Source organism: Cyprinus carpio, chromosome B15, assembly GCF_018340385.1.
Source record: "Cyprinus carpio isolate SPL01 chromosome B15, ASM1834038v1, whole genome shotgun sequence".
Lineage (NCBI taxonomy): Eukaryota > Metazoa > Chordata > Actinopteri > Cypriniformes > Cyprinidae > Cyprinus > Cyprinus carpio.
The window spans coordinates 6,213,006-6,239,721 of NC_056611.1; the positions used below are offsets into that span (position 1 = coordinate 6,213,006).

The 26,716-nt window shown below is 37.2% G+C and overlaps 1 protein-coding gene across 1 annotated transcript; it reads right to left on the reverse strand.

The window, feature by feature from the left end:
- Positions 1–9,000: 9,000 nt before the first annotated feature.
- LOC109103035 (transforming growth factor beta-1 proprotein-like) lies at positions 9,001–25,461 on the reverse strand. The gene is made up of 7 exons (XM_019116350.2): positions 23,610–25,461; positions 17,091–17,354; positions 15,017–15,103; positions 14,773–14,920; positions 14,070–14,220; positions 11,096–11,206; positions 9,001–10,811 (listed from the first exon to the last, which is right to left on the reverse strand). Exons 1-7 carry the CDS (start codon positions 23,932–23,934, stop codon positions 10,764–10,766), a joined length of 1,134 nt encoding a protein of 377 aa, XP_018971895.1. The 5' UTR covers positions 23,935–25,461; the 3' UTR covers positions 9,001–10,763.
- Positions 25,462–26,716: the final 1,255 nt, after the last annotated feature.

The window sequence follows — 26,716 nt, forward strand, 5'->3', positions numbered from 1 at the left end:
CGCCTTACATGTAACGCAAGTTACATAATCAGATTACTTTTTTTTAAGTAACCAGTAAAGTGCTACATTATTTAAATTGCAATAAAATATTGTGAGTTACTTTTTTTGAATACGTAATGCAAGTTACTTTGTTTTTCCACTTATTCACTGACACCTCTCTTGTCCCAATTTTGAGAAAAATCGGGAATGTGGAAGCATTTCCTTCAGTCTGTGGCTTATTGATTTCACTTTTGGTGTGAAAGGTCCTTTACAGTTCCCTTTACAGTTCCTTTTTTTAAATTTTAAAAACAAATAAGCAAGCACAGCCCAGGTGACAAAAAATGAACACAAAATTGTAATCTATTACTTTCCATGTAACTAAATAATGCACTTAGTTCCTTTTTTTTTTTTTTTTTTTTTTTTTGAGTAAAGCAATATTTGTAATATTTGTACTTTCCTCAACAATGGAAAATAATGAAGTGGTTTCAACAACTGTCTGTCTTTTTATATAATTTGAAAACGGAAGAATGTCTTCGAAAAGCTCAGTATATTAGTAAAATTCAATTTTAGTGTGTACAAAAAAGATGGTCTTTTAAAATGTATACGGATTAGTGTAGACATAGCCTTAAACATCTCCTTTGCATCTCTGTACAGATTTTAGATGAACTCCTGTGTCAGGAGCAAGTGGATGTTTTAATGGCATTCTGGATCATGTCAGAGGACTACATGTTTGTTCTGAGCATTTGACTGCAGAACGAGGCACATTGTAATGGAGAGTTTCACAAAAAAACTTTGTTGAAAGATAAAGTAGTACTGGATCTGACAGCAGCTGGATTGCAAACTATAAGTAAATGATTTCATAGTGCTTTGTCTGTAAATGACAGTTTCAAATTGATAATGTTTGACTCATGTGCAGTAGCGAGAGGACATTGATACTGTTTTCTGTGCAATGACTTCCAATCATCACAGTGGCCTGTTACTGACAAGCCTTAAAGGGATGGATAACCCAGAAATGAAAATTTTGTGATCATTTACTAACCCTCGAGTTGTTCTAAACCTTGTATGAGTTTCTGTCATCTGTGGAATGTAAAAAATATATATTTTTAAAGAATGTTGGTATCCAAACAGTTGACGGTAACCATTGACTTCCATACTCTGAAAGTCAATGGCTACCGTTTGGTTACCAACGCTCTTCAAAATGTCTTCTTCTGCAGAAGACAGAAACTCATACAGGTTTAGAACAACTTGAGGGTGAGCAAATGATGAAAGAATTTTTATTTTTGGGTAAACTATCCCTTTTAAAGAAGCCTCCTCTAAAAATTTCAGACAAAGGGTCAGAATGAGGGTTGAAAATTATAGTTTTTCACATGTATTTTTTTCTTTCTATTTTTCTTTTTATTGTGAAAAAAAGTTATAATTAAACCTCAAAAACATATAAAGAAAATCCATGTCATGGCCCCTTTAAGAAACTCGTTACATGGTAGATAAAATACCTGCTTTGGCTTCAGTCTGACCTCATCAAAGAGTTATAGACACTGCTGGAACACACCATCTGTGGATGTGTGAATGTTTCAGATGACAGACCTCATGTTTGTTATGCAAGCAGAAACATGGAGCGTAACCACTTCACATGTCAGTGTGAGAACAATGGCTTAGACCTTGAGGAGAATTCACAATGTATATAAACTCCCCTGAAGCTGTCGACTCCAGTGCAGCTGTTGAATGAAACTTGTTTGAGAACACAGAATGTTACGAATTTATTGGCCCACTGGGGCTCTTATATTAGCACCCTGAAAGATTTACAACCACGCTACTCTAGTTCATCATCAGCAGGACTGCAGAAGAAAGCACATGCACTTCTATGATTTGACTCATTTCCAAGGATTATGGTATAATTGACAGAAAACGTAAGGTCAAATTTGTTTGTGCACCTATGTATGATTCACGATAAGACTAGGAACATGTATTAATAAAGCAAATAGAACATGAGAGTCTCACAAGGGTAACATCTTTCAAAAGATAAATACTAACTTTGGCATGTCGCAATTTGTCCCAAAACACACAAAAGCCTATGATACTTGACATTATTGATGTCAAACCTGTGTTGTAACAGTTTTTGAGGTGGTAATTGCTGAATGAGTACAAGAATTGTAAGATTCAAGTCTAAAGATTTGGATTATAACAAATAGAATTGATCAGTTTTATGCTAATTTTTTATTGTTTGTCAAAAGTATAATTCCTATAAACTAAAAATAAGAGAATATATTTTCAGTCTACTTTTTATGTGATTACCAGTGATATAACAAAACTATACTTAAGTAGACATGGCTTATACTGACAAGTATACACAGAAAATTCTAATTATATTTGCCCTAAACTTACCCTTAATCTTTTGATTGAGATATACTTAAAAAAGTGAAAGTATTTTTTTTTTTCTCACACACATTGGCTTCTTTGAGGCAGTACAGCTGCATATGTTTTACATACATCTTATAAACTTATGCTCACGTTTACAGTAACAAGTCAGCATTGGGTGGAATTGCTTAAAGTAAATAATACATGGGTGGAGCCACTGGTAGTGTACAAGTTTCAAGTATAAAAATTAATAGTTGTAACCCAGTAGTATACATAACATGCAAAAAATAATATATACAGTAGTAAACTGTGAGTGAGATGTTTCTGTTCATTTAAATTAAATTTAAGTATTAAATGTAAGTATAATTTCAGTATAAGGTCTTTTTTCACTAGTATGCTGAGAGAATCCTTCAAATTGTACTTTCATAAATGAAAAAGTGGGCTAGAAGCATATAACTAGTAAACTAACAGTTAATCTATAAGTTCACTTGTAATAAAGTTCACAATATAGTTGCAATACAAAATACTTAATTTAATTTAATTAATTCATTTATTTTTTTTGAAGTAACGTTCTTGGGAGCCTGTTTCCACCACTGAGTAAAAGATAGAGTTTACTTCTTGCAATTCTGACATACAATTGCATGTTATAAAGACCTAATTGTGAGATATAAATGCATAATTTTAAGAAATAAAAATGTGAAGATGTAAACTCAAATTTATAGCTTGCAATTCTGACTTTTTCTTACAATTCTGACTTTCTGAGAATTATGAGTTTATTTATCAGAATAGTTTTCACACAATTCTGACAATTGTGAGTTCCCCTTCAGGAATAGGAATGCCTTCAACGTGACCATGCTCTGAATTGCATGTGTAATCAGTCCAATAGATAGGCGAGACATCACGGGCGGGTGTCGTAATGACAAGGAAGCTTTAAAAGCATGTGCATGTGCACATGTGGTGGAACCAGCATCAGCCTTCTGTCATTCAGTAAAGCACTCTATGTTGTGCCCCATTTTTGATTACTATGGTAAATGGCTGAACAAGCGCAGTTATAGGGCGATGCCTCGGGTTGAACAGATGCTAGTGAGCTATCTGTCCCCTGGTACGGCATTGTCCTTGAAGGCACCGGCCTTGCTATCCAAGCTGCTGCGAACAACTTCAGCACTAGTGGGCAAGGGGTACGTGGCAGCGGGTCAGGCTGGTGCGTATCTGCACACCATGGCGGTGTTACAGGTGTACCAAGCCAACCTGCTTAAAGAGCTGGATGAAGGCAAGGAGATTAACTCTGATAATATCATGACCATGGGTTGAAACGACGCTCTGGGTCGGGGGCTTCAAAGCCGAAACCAGATTTAATAACTTTTCTGGAGGCTAAGAAGTCCTCGAACAAGAAGTCCTGATGCCACTGCCTCAGGACTTTTGAGGGCAAGCCCCTCTGGGGTAGAGCAGGGTTCACTGCATTACACGGTGCCCGTATCTCTTTAGTGCCCTCAGGAGAAAAGTCTGCCAACCCTGCCGGTGTTAGGGGGCGCAGCGGTCTCCTGGGAGTGCTTCTCTCAGCTACTGCCGGAAACGTAGCAGTACTAAGAGGCTTGCCACCTCTACGGAGATCTCTAGAGCAGCTAGTTCAGCTTTCCTCTGTCAGTCCACCACTTCAGTGCACCGAGCTAGCCGCTTTACACCAGAGGACATCTTGAGAGACTGGCTCCCTTAGTACACCCTATAGCAGCGTGGAAACTACTGCCAAATGTGTCTCAGTGGGTCCTGCACACTGTAGAAAGGGGTTACAAAATCCAGTTTGGTTCTCCTCCTTCTTCCCACCCTGGTGGGTCTCGAGCAGGCTCTGGTAATGGAACAAGAGGTAGATACTCTCTTGAGGAAGGAGGCCATTGAGGTGGTCCCTACACATCAAAGAGAGTCCTGGTTCTACAGCCGGTAATTTATAGTTCTAAAGAAGGATGGGGGGTTGCGTCCGATTTTAGATCTGTTTCAGTTAAACCGCTCAGTCATGGGACTGAAGTTCAGGATGCTCACACTCAAACAAGTCTTGTTTCAGATCAGGTCCGAGGACTGGTTTGTCACGATCGATCTAAAAGACGCATATTTCCATGTGTCCATCCTTCCCAGTCACAGGTAGTTCCTGAGGTTTGCTTTCGGGGGCGAAGCTTATCAATTTCTTCTTTGTCTTTCAAGGTTCTTCCTTTCGGCCTTGCAGTCTGACCCCGCACTTTCACAAAATGTGTGGATGCAGCTCTGGCAGCTCCAGGGCATCCACATGCTCAATTATATCAACGATTGATTTTAGCTCAATCTGATGTGGGGGTGAAAGAATGAAAAAATTGGGGTTAAGACTAAATGCCAAGAAAAGTGTGCTTTCTCCAGCTCAGAGGACCACTTATCTGGGTGTGATGTGGGATTCAACCACGATGGGGGAAGTAATGGCCTAATGGTTAGAGAGTCAGACTCGTAATCCAACTTTGCGAGTTTGAGAAGGTTGCGAGTTCGAGTCTCCGGCCGGCAGGAATTGTAGGTGGGGGGAGTGAATGTACAGCGCTCTCTCCACCCTCAATACCACGACTGAGGTGCCCTTGAGCAAAGCACCGAACCCCCAACTGCTCCCCGGGCGCCACAGCATAAATGGATACCCACTGCTCCGGGTGTGTGTTCACGGTGTGTGTGTGTGTGTTCACTGCTGTGTGTGTGCACTTTGGATGGGTTAAATGCAGAGCACGAATTCTGAGTATGGGTCACCATGCTTGGCTGTATGTCACATCACTATCACGATGCAGGCACGTCTGTCCCCTGTTTGGATCGAGTAGATCCTCACTGCAGTCAAGAGAGTGAGAGGAGGCCAGTCACTCACTGTCAAACATTTTCAGAGATTGCTGTCCCCCTAAGAGAGGTCTTCCTGCTACAAAACAGCCCCTCAGCCGGTTTATCTCCATTGCTTACATGTCCTCTGATCTCACCTCACCATTGGGGGTCAAGGTCACTCTACTAGAAGTGTGGCGGCCTCTAAGGCCTTTCTGGCAGGTGTGTCTATGCAGGACATCTGCAACATTGTGGGTTGGTCCACGCCCCTCACGTTAGGTTCTATGACCTAGATATGCGAGACACTCCGGCCCCTTTTGTTCTCTTGCCCTAGCTTCCACAACTTGTCAGGGATTTGTAAATCTGGCGGCATGGGCATATTCATTCCCATAGTGTTCGACGCAGCTAGAGTTCCTGAAGGGGAACGTCTCCAGTTTACACATGTAACCATGGTTCCCAAAAGGGAACAAGACACTGCGTCGAATGGCTACTTCCGGCCCCCCTGCAAGCACTTGCTTCATTCCTAGAAGCTGACGCCGGTTCCACTGCACATGCTTTTATAGCTTCCTGGTCATTATGTCACCCGCCCATGACGTCTCGCCCATCTATTGGACTGATTACACATGTGATTCAGAGTGTGGTCATGCTGAAGGCGTTCCCACAGCTTACGATGCAGCGTCTCATTCCCTTCGGGGAACCATGGTTACATGCGTTACCTGGAGACGTTTATTTTATGCAATCCTGAAAAAAAAGATTTGAGATAATTATGAGATAAAAAGTCCCAGTTACCTTTTTTAGTTTTTATTCAGTGATGGAAACAGGCTTCTATAAACATTTCAGTTGTGCAGGATAAAATAGTAATGATTCCATATGAGATTGTTGCAATAGAATCAATTTTGATTTCATGTTAACTGGAAAGTTGTTCAAAGTTCATTCTGTGCCTTGGCAAAGACAGAAACTAATTTGGTTAATGTGTGCTTGTTAAAAACCTCAAGGGGTGTCAATGAAAGTATACTTATGATGTTTGGAGAGAAGCATTTGTGTGATGATGCCTCAGAGCCAGAGTTTGATGACAAGAGTTTGCAAAAATTAGAATGTTTATGAGCAATAGTGTAGTGTAGTAGGTGATCAAAGCTTTTAGACATTGCAGTCTGCATACAACTTATGTAAAGGCTTGCATGGATGTTGTGGTGTGAGGCTTGCCAGTGTGTGTATTTGTGAACTTTTCCATAGAGTCATCACTACAAGTTTTAAGAGCGGGTCTGGACACGCATCAGTCATTTCTAAAGCCTGAGCAACCACATGTCAGTAATTCCCAGAGGGAAGTGGAGAAAGGACAAAGTAAAAACAAACAACAACAAAAGAAAACAGAGAAGGACCATAGAGTTAGCATTAAAAGGGTCATGACATGGATTTTTCTTATTACTTTTAATATGTTCCCCGAGGGTCAATTGTAATGGTAATAAAGTTTTTTTTTTTTTTTTTTTTTTTTTTTTTCAGTAGAAGTCTATGGGAGTGATGCAATTCTCTTTTTCCTTTTAAGTCCTTTTAAGGCAAGTCTTTTCACTCTGCGGCCATCTTTGAAATGCCCCTCTGGATGACATCAAGTGACCTACAAAAAGAATGGCAAACGGCAGCTGGGGTAAAGTGCATGGCAAAGCCAGTTCAAAACAGGCTCCTAAGGGCAGGGCAAAGCTACAAAAAAATAAAATAATAAAAAATAAATAAAATAAACTCCTCAATGAGAGGCAAAGAAGAGCCAGGCTGAGTTTGCAAAACACCATGAGGATTGGACCTGATGAGTCTAATTTTCAGCTTTGCCCAAACCTGGTCATCTAATAGTTAGACCGGGACCTGGAGAGGGCTACAAGCCACAGTGTCTCACATACACTGTGAAATTTGGCGGATGATTGGTGATGATCTGGGGTAGGGCTGCACGATTAATCGCATGCATTTGTCATGCGTGTCTCATCAGTAAAGCTGGTTCCGTGATTAGCGGTAAATATGTGTCACCTGTTTTCAAATGCACCGGGAGTTCATACACAGAGCCGTAGTTCACTGACAAGCTACGCAATATCGTGTTCATAATCGAATGCGATTAATCTCAATTATGAACAGAATATTGCGTAGCTTGTCAGTGAAGTACGGCTCTGTGTATTAACTGCCGCTCCCGTTTGAAAACAGGTGACAGACATTTACCGCTAATCACGGAACCGGCTTTACTGATGAGACACGCATGACAAATGCATGCGATTAATCGTGCAGCCCTAATCTGGGGTACTTAATGTGACTTGAATCAGGCAGAAAAATGCTCTGTGCCAAACAGGCAGGTCAATCAAGGTGTGGATGGAGGACCACCAGGTCAAGACCCTGTCATGGGCAGCCCAATTTTTAGACCTGAACCCCACGGAAAACCTCTGGAATGTGATCAAAAGGGAGATGGATGGTCACAATCGATCAAACAAAGCTGATGCTGCTTGAATTTTTGCACCAGGAGTGTTAGGCTTTCAGTCACCCAACAGCAATATGAAAGACTGGTAAAGAGGATGCCATGACACATGAAAGTTGTGATTGAAAATCAGGGTTATTCCACCAAATATTGATTTCTGAAATACAGAGTTCTGGCATGAAACTCTAGATGGCACAGTCCTATAGGTCTAACGCAGTCTGGCCTAATGACATCATCACATGGCACAGCTGACATGTCACAGCTCTCCTGTATCAGTAGCCAATGAGCTCAACTTTCCAAAATATGAATAGTGCTTGCTGTAGCAGTTTGCAGAATGCTTCAGAAATCCTCCACCTTCCCCAGCTCCACCTGTATAAATCTGCTACGAGGGTGATTCATGTATGCCATATGGGGTTATTTCATGTATGTTATATTTGGAGCAGCAGTATTTCTTACATGCTCACAGTAGCAGCAGATCTATTCAACCAAGACCAAATACATTAACATTGTCAATTACATTTCCATACCAATCCATCCGAGAGTTATCATGACAGAACTCTTTCTAAGTTTAAACATGTGGTGTTCAAAAATGAATATGAACTTGTTTTCATTGCATTATTTGAGGTCTGAAAATGCTGCTTCTTTTTTGTTATTTTGACCAGTTGTCATTATCTGGAAAATAAATGTTCCAAATGACAATACTTTATTTGGAATTTGGGGAAATGTTGTCAGTAGTTTATAGAATGTAACAAAAATGTTTATTTTACTCAAACACATACCTATAAATAGTAAAACCAGAGAAACCTATAATTTGGCAGTGGTATCTTAAATGTTTCCAGAGCTGTATGTTAAAAGATCAAGGAAAATTTGACATGCCATTTCCCCCGTTAACACATGTATTATATGAACATATAATAGCATACAGTATAATATAAAAATATATGTAATAACATACATATATTAGATATTAAAAATGCTGATATTAAGATATGCCCTTTTCCTATAATTATATATTTTTAAATATTAATATTTACATACAGTAATAAATTATATATATATATATATATATATATATATATATATAAGTACAGTTGTTTGTAAAGCACAATTTGCTGTAGAGAAGGAGCTGTAACTCCAATACTCCACCTAGAGTAGGCCTACTTGTATTTAACACTAATATATACAGCTTATGTAAACTTCTAAACTGATTGATACTTTTTTTTTTTTTTTTTTGCCAAACTGCTGTGTAAAGGATAAATGTGGGAACAAAATGTGTTACAACACTCCTCTTTCTCCTCTAGTTAACTTTTGGACAGGATTATTTACTGTACTGCAATATTTCATGTAGTACAATACATTATTTCACAGGACATTATTTGAATTTGTGCATAATCTGTCTTTCGGTTAGATATTATGGACTGAATTGTGATTTTTGTTTATTGAAACAATTCATGTCACAATAGCATAAAATAAGTGCAAAAAAGGAAACGTAATTATATAATAAAACACTGCCTGGATGTAAAATGTTTGTCAAAGGAATTCTGTAGCAATTTAAAACACTTGCAGTAAAAATACAAAATAAAATGTCAAAGTATAACAAAGAGTACAGTATCTACAAAACTGTAGTTTTACAGTAACTAGCCAGTATTTTTCAGTTAAGAGTAACACTGCATTCATTTTGCAAACAGTGTATTCTCAGCCGTGTTGCCTTGAAACTAACATACAGAACACAATTCTCATCACTCAACACCGCCGATGTCAAATAGAGCAGAGAAAGACATGAAGCCTCTATAAATATACACACTAATGTTCCTCATAAAGATATCAGCACAAGGACAACACAGCTGAACAACACACAACAAACATACACAAGCATAGATACATACTCACCAACACAAAAACATCACTTGCACAAACATGGCTGAAATTTCACCTCAAAACCAGCAGAAAAAAAACAAACAAAAAAAACAAAACGGAAAGTATACTTTGCACGAAAATTAAGCCTGTTTTTAGGAGCCGATTCTTTGCATTTTGACAACTGAGCACATTCTTGTAAGTGATACATTACTTTAATTTAATAATTTAATTTAAGTATTTACAGATCACGTATGTATTTGTTGTACTGTCTGTCCTTTTACTATAAAACAATAATAACTGAATTAAATAGATACATTACAAATTGCGACAATTGCGACACAGGAAATCACTCAATGCAAACAATCTTAATGGTCCTAAAAATAAGATTTGCCTTCTTTGGGTGAAATAATTTTATTTCATAAATGTGAAATGTGTCCCAGACCTGTTTTGCTGAGATTGACCAATGCATTCCTTTAGCAAAGCTGTAGATATTTTTGAGAACTAACAAACCCTGACTACACGAGGACCTGAAGAGGCAGACATTTTCCCGTGACACACGGTAGTGTGCATACAGTGCAATATGAAGTTTGAAATGTTCACGATTCAGACCTATACCTCTAGTGTTCCACTCAGACCCTGTTCACAGAAACAGGCTTCAAAGCACAGCTGTGCATGACAATAAAACCTACTGCGCACATAAAAAAAATAAATAAAAAAAATAAAGCAGTTCATTGACCCATGCTCCAACCCCATTAGCTTTCTTGTAAGTCTCATACTGCACGTCATGAGCCTTTACTTCCATCGGTTAGTGCAAACACTTCTCTTTTATGTGTTTACGTTTAATTGAAATTTGAAATGTTCCTTTGACATGATTTCCTTTATCAGTTCAGCACCATTAGAAATCTTCATTGTACAATTGGCATGCAATGCTACGCGGCTGCTTTCACGGTACAATCAAATTATGAACTTAGAAGCCACAATAAATTAATGGGAACTGATAATGTAAATAAACATTTAAAAGCATATACTTGGTTTAATATTGAGCTTGTTTTATGAAATGCTTTAACGAAATGTCTTTGTAGAGGGGCATCGCTGAGAAAGTCTTTTCCCCTCTTTCCTTTTGCTTCCACTTTAGCCAAACTGTCCCTACTCCTTTCTCCTGTCCACGTCAGTTGTCTCAGCTCCTGAATTTCCTTCCCACTGAGAATTTACGTCTATCTCTCTGTGCGTTTGCTTACTTTTCATCCAGAGAGAGAGATAAAGCCACGGAGCACTTCTGAATATAACAAAACGTTATGCAGTCAGATGAACTCTAACTGCACTTGCAGCTCCTCACCACCATGTTGGACAGCTGCTCCACCTAGAAACAGAGCCAAGACAAAATGACTCATTCACATTTATTCATTATGCCAAAATGACCATTTTAAGAGACTGGGGAGATACAGATATTTTTTGTGCATAACATGAAGTACTTTCCAAGTAAACTTTTTAGCTAATAGATATACCAAATTGTTCTCACTCCAAAGAACACACTTTTTGTGCCTTGCCTGCCTTAAAAGCCCACTGACACCAGTTCTGGGATATCTATTAGCCTATATGCAGGAAGCTGAGAAGCAATTAAAATAGTCAGAAAGCGGCTTTTACCTTGTCTTGTCTTCCCACGTAGTACAGAATGGGCAGAGGGTCGAGGACTGCAGGTACGCAGCATGGCTGAGCCGATGCACCAGGGTTGTGGTGTTTGTACAAGGCTAATATCTATGAGACACAGATACACAAACCATTTGATACTGCACTGAAACAGTTCATGTCTGCACACTGCAAAATAAGTGTTCATAAGAGCAAACTGTTATGTGAAATAACATTGAAATGCATTGAGACAACTGACCCCCGATCAAATATACTATAGAGCATTTTATGGTGTAAAATTGCACCATGAAACAATTCAGATTGGTGTAACATTAGTTTAAATTTTGTGCACAAATTTGTTCTGTTATTAGGATTCACTTAAATATTAAAAAATGTTCATTATACAAATTATACAATTTCTTATAATCCCCTGCTAACTATTTCATTTTAAGAATTTACTATGTAGTGACCAAAATTCATAACATTCATAAATGAAAAAAATTATACTAAACTGTAGCTCAAATTAGCAGTCCATAGCTTCCAGCACTGGACACTCTTGGCATTCTCTCAAACAACTTCATGGAGTGCATCTTTATAGCCTTTTAAACAGTATTGAAGCATCTGTCAAGTATGTTGACTGCTTTTCCATCACTATCTACTCCAACTTTCCCAAATCTTAAATCTATTTATATTTCCATAAAAAAATCATTTCAAAAATTGAGGCAAAAGCCTTTATATCAAATCATTTTTACAATAATAGAAATGCTAAACATGTCAACGCTATGCTGAACATGTCAACATTTGATAACTTTTCAAAAGAGAATTTCATAACATCATTTGATCATACTGTCTAGCACGTGTCACAAAACTAGAATTAATAACACACGTGACATTAGGACTCTATCCTGGGATGTCACTTTCAATCTTTAACTCTGCCAAATAATGTCAAAATTTCCCTAGATTATGAAACTCCTCCTCAGTGACTCATCAGATGTGAGATGTTGGTTTGGTGAAAGACTATAGTACTCAGTTCATGCAAAACACAAATATTTGTTTGTGTTTTGTTAAGTCAAGTGACCTTTATTTATATAGCACTTTAAACAACATGTTTTGATGCAAAAAAATAATTCAGCTTAGCTGTAAAGCAGCTCAAAAAAGACAAAGATCAAATTGATCATGCTTTGATTCACAGTGTCGTTTTGTCCACCCTATTACTTATATGCAGTTGTTACACTGATCTTGCCTTCTAAGTACCTCACATGTCCATCTGGATACTATCTGCATTGCAAATGAACTAAAGTACCGCACTGCTCTGAAGGAGAAAGTTTCCCCAAAAAGGAAAATCCTGTCATCATATACTTTCCCTCATGCATTTCCAAACTCCTATCAGTTTTTTTTCTTCCATAGAAAAAAAAAAAAAAAAAAACTTTTGTCAGGTGTTGTTTTGAACCTCCTTTTATGGGCATAATAAAAAAAATAAAAATAAAAAAAAAACCTGTGAATTCTTAAACCTGGTGAAATTTGAAGCATGCGTAGGTATAACTCAAAAAGCTTAAAAGAGAAAGCTAAAAGAACATCACTGTTATAATTCAAGATGTAATGACATAAAATGTATGACATTTCAGCCCTTGGGGTAACTAGTCATTCAAAACTAGTTTTTGCCAACTTTTACACTATCCTCCGCAAATGCCCCTCTGGATAAAACTGTACCTCTGCATTGAAAATGAACTAATGTTCTTTACACAGCCACAGGTGCAACACTGCATACTTATTGCATAGATTCCAACTCAAAGAAATCTGTCATCAGTTTCTTAGGATGGTGTTGTCTATCCTTGCTCTAGAAATGACAGGAACCAACCAGAGCAAAGCAAATATTGCAGGCAAGAAATTTAAGGCCACATTTACACTAAAGTTTTTGATGCCCAATTCCACTTTCTGGACTGTATCCGATTTTTTTCTGATGACCAGCTTACATTTTCTTTTTAAAGTGACCTATATCTGCTATCTGCATTTACACTATACACTTGGCAAAACAATCCATGGTTGGAGAGAAATCGATTTAACCTGCGGATCAAAAAAATTTTAGAGCAGCAACGTATTTTTTGGAGGTTTTAGTGCATTCAAGAATGATCATGTGACTTTTACGTATGCTAAGTTAGCTGTAACTGCAAAAAAAAAAAAAAAAAATTTAGTTTTGCCTAATATTCCTTTTTCACATTGCCTGAAAAACCACCTTATGTAAGTGCAAAACCTTTTTTTGCTATATATGGGAGTTTTTGCATAAATGACGTGTTTCCAATAGGAATATTTTTTCATTTGCATTTTTAATTTGTGCTGTTTCAGTTTGAGCAATTTGAAGGGTACAGAATTGCGACTAGTGTAAAAGTAGCCCAATTCCACTATGGACTTGGCAACACTGCCCAGAAAAGCGTCCACCTCAGCTGACGTCATTCGCCACCTTCGCTTTTTCAGTGATGTACAACTTACATTAATGGGAATATCCGATCAGTGCAATTACATGGCAGATGCAAATGCACATATCGAATTCAAAGCAGATTTAATTCCACATATGAATAAGGCCGGAAAGTGATCTGAGAATATTGGAATCCATGTGATTTTGTAAAAAAAAAAAAAAAGTGTGTCACTTGAACCATTTAATCTAAATGCAGCCTAAATATGATGTTTTTTGTTCTAATTTGTAAACACATTAAAATCCCAAATCATGTTAAAAATATTAACCCATAAAGTTTCTGGTGTTCTGGGAAAGTGTTCCTGTGTGTGATTTTAGGATAATATTGGAATAAGCCTTTACCCAGCACCAAAGAAGCGTTTAAGGATTCCTTTCAAATTGTCCAGGTGAAGAAAACCGGCAAGGAGCATGTTCAGACATACTGTATCTTTTGTTATGCAGTCACTGGTGATATACATGCTTTTAAATACATATGTGTCTGCTTCATTGGTCAAATCGGACAGGGGCGGAACAGCACCCTACCTGAGAGTATTTGTTCTCAGCATTCCAGATGTAGGTACAGGAGCCCATGCAGTAGTTGGCAAAGTATCCCTTCGGCTTGTGGATCCACTTCCAACCCAGATCTTTCCGAAAGTCAATGTAAAGCTTCCGCATACAGCAGGTCTCAGATTTTCTGCCAGAGAATGTTGGGAAAGAGTGAGTCTAATTTTTAATTGTGTGTTCAGTGGTGCCTACTTGCATTACATTTTTACTTCTCAGTTTAAGATGTAGAAATACTTGATGATGGGATGGTGAATTATTGAATTACAGCTGCCTTTTTAATTGTTATCCCTGCAGGAATTTCCATGCATAATTTTATTTACCGTCTTTGTCTTTGTATTTTTTTTTTTTTCCTGATTTATTTCTGTGTGGCATTCCACCAAAAATATGCCAAAGGTTTTTATCTAACAGTGAAACTGCTATGAAAGAACAGATTAAGGGGTGAAGGGGTCATTTTGGAGTTTTAATGAATTCACTGACAGGGGCCGCCTGACAAAGTTGTGCTTAGGACCCCCAGAAGTCCAGAACCAGCACTGCCAATCAGAATCGAGAATTTAACAATGTCACAATATAAAGGATATTCAAATTTGGTCCAAATGAGAAGAGTATAAGTATTTGTTATCTGTACTCCTATACTGTATCTATAAACAAAACATAAAAAGTGAAAGAGAGCAAATAGACTTACTCATCACAAGTTTCATCAGTGCCAACAGCTCGTTTCCTGCGAGCGGATGCCTGGGATGTGCCATTAGGAGGCAAAGATAAAGCCAGAATATAAGGCTTTGCCATCATGTCTGCCATACCAGCAATGTCACCTCTCTGCTTGTCTAGTCCTGAAAATACACACATAATATATAAGATTATATCAGTTTGGATTCTTCTGGCATACATTTCCAGAACTATGTTTCAGATTATTGAGATTATCATACCTGATATACTGAAGAGGAACTGATCAGTACTCTGCTTGTCTGTTTTACAGCCACAGTATAACCTCAGCTCTAAACTTTCTTCCTCTTCTGTTAAACACACACAAGTTTATTTGGGTTTTGCACTGTATAAGCAACTAACTTCAAAGATAGAAATAAATGGGTACATAACAATTGGTCACATAATAATCAAATCCATTCAGAAGGAATAACATAGTTGTTTCAGCCAGTTTTAATCTTTAAAAATTAGTCAGCTAGTTAATCTTTTAAATTAAGGAGAGAATGCTATCAGTCCTTACTTATAGGTACATAGTTAAGCTTTCCAAATGTACTACACTTTTGTGAATGGTGGCCATAGTTTCACTGTGGTATTTCGAATAAGACTGTAGTCACATATAAATTTATAATTCTGGATTATAATGGTTAAATTAAAGTAACCCTGACTACTTTATTTGTTTTTGAACTTTTTCACCTTTATTAGACATGACAGTAGGAGACAGGAAATGATTAATCTCAGTCTCAGACGTCAGAAAGCCCACACTCTGTTAGCTAACTGTCTAATGCATACGGCACACTAAAATGAAGACAATTTCTCAAAGTCTAAATCTAACTGGCTGACTTTTACAGGATTACAGGGAGACTAGTATGCGTCTATCTTTAACAGTCTGCCAAGAAACAAAGCTGTTTTTCAGAACAGTCTTTCAAAAGACAAGTTCCAGAACTGCAATAATAAGCACTTGCAAGTTGCAAGTAAAAAAAAAAAAAAAAAAAATCTTCCATTTAGTATCTTTAACTTCTTATCCCTTTTTAAACACAGATGTAAAAATGCACCTGAACTTAAACCCTAAACTGTTGTAACTAATGAATGCTTTGGAATACAGAACTAAGGTTGGTCTCTTTTTTAAAGAAGATTATTGGTGAGGTGAAAGATATAATGAATAAAAATGTTGTAAAAGTTTAGGTTTACTATAAAGAAAATGTACTTTAGTTTTTATGTTATATAAAATAAATATTACACCAAATAGTTTGGAATCTAAAATTGATTAAAAATAAAAAATAAAAGCCATATGTCTTCCTAAGTAATATTCCAAATTTGAAGTTGATATCACAAAAATTGAAAAAATATGATTTTGTTTAGGTGCTATACTAAAATAGCTAATGGATGACACCTAAACTCCACTGAATTTTTTTAATGCATTTTCCTGTCACAAATGTATACATTTCTGTTACAATATTACTAATATTAAAATAAATAAATAAACAACCCCCAAAATATGAAACACTGAGATTCAGACCTTTCCAACAATGTTTTGTAAAGATTAGAAAAAGTTTTAGTTATAAAATATTATAGCAAATTGTGTAAGGCAATATAAAAAGGGAAATAAGCAGTTAACAGGTTAAAATACATTTAAAAGTTTTGTGAAAAGTACTTATTTGAAATACAAAATGTGTAATTCCCTGAATAAACATACTGAAATTGCCAAAGTTACTGCTAGACTTTTACATTTTCTGAATGTAAGTGGTGTTTGTTTGTGCAAAAATTGTTTGTTATAATTTAAGTGTTCTGGAAAAAGCCCACCCACAAATCATGACATTATGAATAAGATTGTGCTGTTCCTTCAATAATTTTTATGCGCCAGAACCAAACACAAGTAAAGTAACAGTAAACCTTCCAATAGTTTCAGATCTGCTCACTGGCCTAACATATATTTTAGTACAAATAACATTTCATCCAAATTATGGTGCTTATGACGATATTAATAATATAGAAAAGCCTCTAGTTCCTTGTTTATTAAGTATAACATTTACCATCATGATTAGTATGCAGTTTTAATTACTGTGTTCTTATTTGTTCTCATTTCAGTGCCAATAACAGAATCCCGCATTATTGTCTCACTGAGGTTTTGGGTTATCACAACATTAAGTAGATGCCCGAGAAAAGGTAGACTGTTTTAACCAAACAGATTATGTGGAACATAATTTGGGAATACATTCTTATGAGCACATCTTAAATACACTCATCAATCACAACTGGGAAACTACAACTGATGTTAGCTGAATGCTGCCATGACCTTACCTGAGCCCTGCAGCCATTCTGTCATCGTCTGTTTCACGTCAAACGAGAGCCAACGATTGGACAAATCCTTGGAGACAAAGCGAGTGCCCAGATATCGAGCCTGATCTCCCGTTCCACGATACAGCTCCAGCCTCTGCTCCTGGTCCATTGTAGGACTCTTAATCCGAAGCCGAAACTCCGCTTGTGACAGCAGCCGGTAGTCTGGAATACTCTGTTTCATCTCTGACACGTTAAAAGTCAACTGATGCTTTGTGCCATTCTGAGCTACAGAGAAAGTGAGAGACAGAAAAGTTCACGGTTATTTTAAAGCTCAGACAACAGATCGCTCTTTTATCAAATTACCATCAGCCATTAATGCACAGAAGAACCAAAGTTTGCCAAATCTTTGAAAGATATTTAGAGTTTTGTTTGAGGCACTAAATAAACTAGGTATCTATCCATAAGCAGAATTGTATGTTCGGCTTTGTTTGTGAATTGATCAGTATTTATCGGACTGTAATTTGTTGCTTTTTATGTCAGTCAGATGGCAGTTCTTGGCCTTTATAATACAGGCAAGGCAGCATTTGTGTTGTGTGGCTTAATGAGGCTCATGCTGCCCTTGCCTGTATTTTGGCTGTAGCTGTGTAATTTAAAGAGAAAGCTATCATTAACCTGTGTTCGGGGTTGCTATAACTGGTTTTGCTGATGTTAAACATGGGGAGGAGGCCTATGGTGTGGGATGAGTTACCTCAGTCTCATTATGTGTACGGCCACTGATAAGCCAGCCATCTGCTACTGGCTAAACATTAGCTCTACCTTGATTTTTCAACCTGCTGGATAGACTCTTCTAGCACCTAATGCCGGTGTGACGTATCCCAATCTTCTAGCAAAAGAAGCTAAAGGCCAGTTGCATAAACATAGCCACTATATTAAGACCGTGTCTTACTTAGTATTTGAACAAAGCAGTTAGCCAAGTCTTTCTTTTCAAATTCGAATGACACCAATTTATTATTAAATCACAATTTACCAAAAAACAAAACAAAAAAAGATACCAGTACGACCAAGTGTCAACTGCTTAGAACAGTCTTCAAAGTTGAAGACTGAATGAATGAAGACTGATTACCGCTTGGTTAACTGCTACCTAGTCAAAAACTGTCTTAATATAGTGGTTATATTTATGAAACTTGTCCCAGTATCGATTAAAAAAAAATGAGACTATCAATCCAATAATATCATTCCACAAATGTGACTTTGAACACAGCCTGGAATCATAAATTCCACCATTTTCATTCAGTCGGCCTGATGAGACTGAGCCTGGGTGATTACCGCTCTCGCCGTGGGTTTTGTTTTGCTGTGGTTTAAGCGACACTTAATATTCAGTATACTGCATTATTGATTTGACTGCACTGACACTATTGGATGAGAACGAAATTTGAACTAATTTGAGCTGGATGATGACACTATTGTCGTCTGTTGAGCTGCTTTATTGATTAATTGCCTTTGTTTTATAATTGATTATTTTTTATTTATTTTTTTCTGTAAATTAATTTAATTGAAACTATAATGAACTGACTCTAGCTGAATAATGACACTATTGACTTCTGTAGAACTGCTTAATGAATTATTTATGTACTGTAATTGATGAACTTTACACAGTTACTGAAGTGAACTGACTTGAACTGAACAATGACATTTGAATTTCTCATATTGGATGAAGTTTGCATCGTTGATTCTGTTATTTTCCTGTATATTACTGTGAAGCTGCTTTGACACAACTTATATTGTATAAAGCGTTTTAGAAGCATAGACTTGACTAGACTTGCCAGTAGTTTATTACTTGGGGTTTAATTAAAAAAGATCTTAATCCTAACCGTAAGAATCTGACCTAGGAAACACTACTAATTACACACACATCAGACGGAAAACTTAAAAGAGACCATGCTGACTGACACATCCATCACTCATCCATGATTAGTAGAGTATATTAAAGCAATTATATCATTGTATTCAGTGTGCTTAAATAAAACTTAAGGAGTAGGAATAACTGCATGATTTATTCAGATAGCTTGTAGGGATAAATTTTAATTAGCTTGGCACTAACTCTGCTGTATGTAGCTGCTACCGGGATCAGTTTAACCAGTTCAGTCTTGATACATGAGATCTATACAATGTTAGTCACACCATCCAGTGTTACATTCAGAGCACTGAGGGTTACTGAGGAAGTTTTATAGATCTAGAAAACTGAACTAATCATCCATCTGCACACAACTATCTTCAGCAACACTTTCGATTAGGGAACACATTCACTGTTAATTAAGAGTTTTCCCTCAGTAAACTCCTAATTTGTTGCTTATTGAGTAAGAAAAGTACTTGTAGTTGTTAAGTTTAGGTATGGTGTAGGATTAAGGGAAGTAGAATATGGTAAGAAAAAGCCATAAATATGTGCGTTATAAGTACTGATAAACTGACAACAATAATAGGCTAGGCATAAATGCATAAATAAAACATCCAGTAATGTGATAGTTATTGGGTTGAAATGTGACCCACATGCTTTCATAAGAGTTATCCAATAACTATAATGGTTTCTTTTTTTCTCATTAGCTTGGTACATGTTGGACATGTTCTTTTCACTTTTGAGCGATATATATCGAATTGATTTGGAAACTATTTTATAATGGGTCCCATGTATCAACACCTGTAGGCATATATAAAAGATGTCAAGGACTGAAGGCACTGCTCTTTGTTGATGGTGGATCAGATGAGGGTGGAGAGGGATTTCTGTGTGTGTGTGTTTACGCAGGCTGGCGCTCAGGTAAACCTAGGACAGCTGTCCTAACAGGCACTGAGACAGACCTATCATTAGTAATGGGTGCAACCAGATTCCAGCAGGCTTAAAAATCTGCCTCTACAACACACGTTTTACACTCCTCTCCTCTTACTATCGCCATCCATAGAATCATGACTATCTGTGCTGCTCCAATCACATTGAGACATGACACACTTTCCCGGCAGATGAGCTGTGCAGTCAGCACAATCTTTGACATGTGATAACATGAAATGAAAAATAGCACACATGCAGTAGAACAGACTGATTGGCCTGAAGAAGGACATGGAAACCTGGGCATTGCTGCAGGGCATGGCTGTAAATCGAGCACTCTTGATTTGACAGCAGAATTTATGAATACACAACTGCACAGTCAACAATATCTTTTTCTTCGTCTCTTTCATCTACCTTCAACTAACAGATACTATTGAGTCTAGCAAGAAAAATAAATGTTCCAAATCAAATACGATGAGGCAAAATCTTAAGTTAAACATCTATGCTACTGAAAAAAATCATAATAGAAAGAACCCTGAACACCACATTAGACAATGATGGCAATCCATAATCCTACAAAAACAAGTCTGTAATCCTGAAAAAATATTTCAACACACTCTCATTGCTAAAAGTTGTGGTTCTATCTATTTCAAAATGGACAACACTAAGCATATGATGTTTTTCTATCTGTGTTCAACAAGTCAGGAGGATTACAAAAGGATTGTTCTGCTTTCTTGAATGCATTTAAAAGTATTGCAACAATAAAAATCCACAATATAAATGATTATTGGTGTTCCCCAAGGCAAGCATAGTTATGTCTACTATTAGAACAAACCTTGATCTTTAATATATAGAGTATTTTTTTTTTTTTCACTTACAGGCTAGAATATATTACACCACTTTTGCCTAGATTTTTGCACCCATTTACAGTCTGGACAAGCTGATGCTAGTTGCCAAAAGTCAGAGTCGGTCTGCAAGTTTGAGTTGACAGATTTCATAAGTTTTCCTTACCTTCAGACTATGATTCCATCCAGTCGGAGGATTTCAAAACCTGTGTTGTGTGAGAAAGTTACTTTGAAAGTAATGCATTACAATATTGCGCTAATCCATAAAAAAGTAACTAATTGCATTACTTAGTTACTTTTATGAAAAGTGATGCATTACGTTACTTTTGCATTACTTTTTGTCATGTGGGCTGGGCTTGCCTCCTTTGTTTTTAATATCAGAAAACCCAAAGGTTATATTTTTGGCACCTGTAAAGGCTCTTTCACACCAAAGGTGAAATTATTAGCCTCAGGCTGAAGGAAATGCCTCACTGCCAATCTCTGTCAACACAGAGACCGGAGAGGTTTCAATGAATGAATGGAAAAACAAAATAACCCGTGTTATTTATTTGAAAAAGTATTTTGTTGTAAATTCAAAAGTAATGCATTACTTTACTAGTTACTTGAAAAAGTAATCTGGTTACATTGCTTGTGATGCATTACCCGCAGCACTGATCAAAACGTGTTTGATATTTTGATCTGATTTTAGAAAACATATTGTTTTTAATTTGTCACATGTTTCTTTGTCAGTTTGAAATGACTTAAGTCTGGTAGTGAGTGATCCTCAGTCATTTAGTGTGTGATGCACAGTTTTTCCTCTCTGTAATTTATAAAGTCGGCAAGCAAACGATGCCTAGTGTTTTAAAATCCAAATTACAAATCTAATTATTATTATTATTAATTATTTACATTTGTGGCACCATGCAGCCTTGGAATTGCTTCACATATACTGTCCAACAATTCATTCTTGTGTAACGTAGTATTGCCAAAGTAAGCAATTACTACAGTACTACAGACTGTAAATACTGAGCGTGGGAGGCCTTGCACTTGCATCAGGACTTATTTCTTTAAATGTATTCCACCTTAAACAAATGTAAGAAGCCTTACACAAACACAGGAACATAAAGAGGACTTTTGTCCCATGAGGGAAACTGCAAAAGGAGGAATTCAATGTTGCTATTTGGGACTATTTCCTCTAAATCTTAGTCACACCTCAGAAACAAGCAACCCTCTTTGCTGTCAAATGGGCCTGTCAAAAATAGAGCAAAAAGACAGAACCAGTAAGAGACACAAAATAGATGGCTCAGTTACAGGAAAGTCCCTAACCCCAGAGGAATACACAAAAAGAAAACAGAATTAGTGAGAAGGACAGCGGATCTGACTTGTCTGCCCTTATCAACAGTTTCTCGCCCATATTTCTCTGTCTCTTTGTCCTTGGTTTTCATCCTTCGAGCAAGCCCCATCTCCAAGGAGGTCTTTATTCACTGCTCGTTTCGGATCACAGGCCTGATGTTGATGTCTGAAGTGTTTGAAGTGGTTAAATGAGGTAAAGAGTGTGAGGGATGAAAGCAAGTGGGTGGTAAGCATCAAATGTAAAGTTATTTCCTCATCAAAAACATATGTATTAACAAGAGATCCAACAGGTACAAGACAAAAACTGTGAAAAAAACAAAACAAAACAAAAAAAAAAAAACAGCTTGATCAGAGCAATCAAATAAACCGATTGTTCAGAATGAACAGACAGAAGTGTGCTCAAAGTGTTCACCCCCTAGCAAGAACTTGTTGTTAAAGTTTCGAGTTTAACAATCCAACACACTAAGCCAACAGCAAAAACAACTAGCCTATTAGAATACCACAGATAGTCTGAGTGCAACGATGAAATGGGATGAAATGCTCCCCTAGTGGCTGCATGAGGGGATCTGAAGTGAAGGCATGAGGGGTTTTTAGGGGAACACGTAACACAAATGTATGAGATCACGATTCATCACATACGAGTTGTTACTGCATTAGACAACCTAACATTAATTATCTGAACTGGACATGTTGGTCTGCTTTTCACAGAGCTAAAGAAACAAGACTTGTGATACTTGAATGACACTAATATTTCTGTAAAGAAAATTATATAAAATATTAAACCTTTGTAATGACTAGATGACTGTATACTTTTCCACTTAATTAAATGGCTACTTGCCAAATAAGCATATGCGTTACATTTATGTATATGAAATATACAGTCACAGGAAGTTAAAACACATATGAAACCTATTAGAAATTAAAACAATTTCATAGCCCATATAAATACATATGTTCATGTTCTGTATGTGTGATTCATTTTTGGACATATATGTCATGATGATGTATATATCCTAAATCATCAATACATGTTGATGTTATATAACTAAATCTAAAAGATAGACTTGTATTAAAAAGTAAATATACAGATTTTTTTTAATAAAGATGCATGCATATATATATATATATATATATATATATATATATATATATATATATATATATATATATATATATGCATCTTTATTATTGCTGCATATAATATTACATTAAAAAAATTAATCTTAATTTTATCATCTTATAGGTAACATATGGCAGATTCACTCTTGTTATAGAGCAATATTTGTCATATATTACATTCCCATATAAGTAAATAAATGACATGTAATTTTGGTGTGAGTTCACCATATTTTACTATGCAAAATAAACTAGACTAGCACATACATGCAGAAAATCATTGCATAGGAAATAGATTAATTATAAAGCCGTCAATTATAATTATAAAGTGATTATTATATAAAAATATTTCTCCACAGAATGCCGACATCAATAGGACATGATATTAAATTGTCTCTAAAGATGGACACTTCTGAGGACACTTCTTACCTTGCCGGATGACGAACTTGTGCACCTCCTTGCCAAAGTAATCTTCATCTTCAGCCTGCACAGAAACGGGCTTCATCTTCATTTCTTCACTCAGTTCAACAGTGCTGTTGTACAGAGAAATCATGGTATCTGAGATCTTCTGTCCCTCAACGTCTATCTCCGGTTCGGGCTCTTTGTCCATGCGCAGTTTGCTGAGGATCTGACCGCGGATGGCCTCTATCCGTTTCTTCTTCACCACCTCCAGGTCCAGAGTTTTGCACGTGGACATACATCCTGTTCTAGCCACCATGCACAGGGCCGTCAGTACCAAGCAAAGCAACCTCATGGTGCCAAATCTGAGCCCAAACTGTCTTTAGGTAAGGAGAGAGGCTCACCAAGAGTCTGTGTTTGATGCAGAGCGTTTGAATCAAACAGACACGGCTGTCTTGTTATTATGGAGGTGATGCTACCTGATGATGATTCTGGAAAGCACCTTGAATAATGAAGCCAACAGAACAGCTGATATGTAACAAGGGAAATTCCTGATGCCTCACCTGTTTCAGAGGTCCATCCAGGTGCAGTTTGGCCAAATGGAACAACAACTCTCCCACATAAACAAGCTTAGAGGCACACAAAGACCTGAACGCCGCCAGTCACTGACATGCAATTTTACATATGCCTCTAAGCATATAAATTTCAGTAAAACAAGCTTTTCTTCTTTCGGCACAACTTTATCGCCGGCTTACTGCTGGCAGTCGCACACAGAAATGCTTGTGTGAGTCCATGCGTCTGGACTGACTCTTTTTCTCTCCTCTGGTCTTGGATAGTTTCCGCTGTGAAAACACGCAAAGGTCCAGATACAATGACACGTCTGTAAGGGTGTTTGCTCGCTAACTTTCCTCTCTACTCGCAACTTCTCTGGTCTTGATGCTTCAGCCGATGTTTTGTCATCAAACCACTAAAGAAGACCTGTTAACTATTGGGCTAAACCAGACAACTCCATCCAGCTGCATCCTGCATTCGTAACGAAACAAAGCGACTTGTCCAGCTCAGATTTCTTCAGAAGTTTGCTTTTACAACATAAGGTTTCCTCTGCTGGTCAGACTGATTTTCCGGAAGTATTTAGACAATCAGATAACAGTAACAGTGACTTGCAGAGTTTGAAAGTTCTTCATTTAATTAACATGCATGTTAAAAAAAACCCTCTTTTAAGTCAAGTTTGAAAATCTCTGTACAGAGCAAAGATTTCACAAGTTATCAGTCAAAACACTGTAAGTAACAGTGTTTTTTAGAAGACTTTTTAAGGGCTACAACCTCATTTTCCCACTACAAAGACAAGGGGAAAGATCCATTGACACGGCTAACCCCCACACACTAACACACATTTCACTGAGAGGAATTGAAAGGAAAACAGATCCTCTCGGAAAATACCCTGACGTGTTGGTCCCAGTGATGTAATATGTCAGGAAAAATCAAACTAACCACGTCCAACCCACGAGTCTCCAGTGACAGATGGAGTAAACAAAAAGAGTGAAACAAATGAACCGTCCACGAGTACCCAGGTAGTAAACGCGTGAAGCGCAGCAGTGACAGCCGGTGTGCTTTTTCCTTCCCGTCTTGCCTTTGTTCCTTTCTGTTTGTCCACTTTTATGCCTTTTGACCTCAGTCTGGAGTAAAAAAAAAGTCCTTCAGACCCTCCTTCTCTCTTGTACAGCACACTTTTTATTAGCTCCCTCTTGTAACACACTCCCTCTCCTCGCTTGTCAGAGCTTGCTGGTGACAAATTGATTTGTGAGAGCTTTACGTTCCAATAACTTCTCCCTCACTCGCTCTCTTTTAGGGTTGCTGTTGCTTCACTTGTGCTCTCCGCCCAGGAAATGAGGCTAACAGACTTTCTGAAATCTGTTGCTCAAACAGCACTTCTCTTATACTGGCCAGAAGGCACTTAGCAGCTTCTGGAAGGCACACACAGAGTGAAAGGACAGACAGGTAAATAACATGGGCATGACATTAACGTCTGGCCAAACTAACCACACACCTTTTTAAATGACTGCCAAAAGTGCCAAGGTAAGATGATGAGAGACACACTGGAATGCTCTCTATTGGATAAACACACTCCCAAAACCGAACCTGACGAGCTGCACAACAGAGCACTGTTATCAAGGCCACATTTATGTCACGCGGTGAGTTGATGTCCACTTTGCTGTTTATTTTCTGGCGTCTGCATCAAATGTTTTGAAACAGCTAAATAGATGTGAAACTGAAATGTTAGACACATGTGATCCAAATACACATTTGGCTGGATCCAGCAGACATTGGGAGTTTTTTAAATAACAATCCCATCTCTTTACCGAAAGAGCTAAACAGAATTATATTCTAAACAATCAGTCTGCACAACACTATAGCAACCAGTTATTTGCAAGCTCTCAGATAACCCCACTGCCCTAGGAAAATACATTGAGTCAAAGGGAATCTACAGTGTCATATACTGTGCTGGAAAATAATTCCATCATGCATTTTCACAAAGTAATAAACATTATGCAAAGCACTGTTCACTTTTCATTGTGCTTTTAAATTGGATTTGCTTGGTTTGTTTGAAATGTGAGTAGCAAGAAAATTAAACTAATCTCTATAACTGAAATATATTGCCTTTTCTATGCTTTGTTAAGGTGTGACTGATATACTGTTCTTAAATAAAGCTGAACAAGCTTCAGTATGTTTTGAGAGCATCCATTTTCTGGTGATTCTGGCCCCCTCTTGTGGAAATGAGAGCAGTGAAATTGTCTGCTGGTTTGAAGTCTTAACAATAAATTCTTGCAATTCCAAATACCTGTTATTTAACTGCTATTTTATTGCTACTTAATATCACAATTTTCAGGCATGCATTCAGAGACAGTCTTTAAGATGAAGTATTTTAACCTCCTTAGAAAATATTAAGATTTAGTGCCAAATATTTTCTAGGTTTTCTTGGCATATAGGTCTGCATCTTGTTTTCAGAAATTCAGAAAAGAAAGAAAAAAGCAGCATCTTCTGTTTTCTAAACAATGCATCTATCACTATAGCTATATATGGATGTAATACTTCAATCTTCACTGAGGTTACTGTGGGACAGGGTCACATTCAGTCCA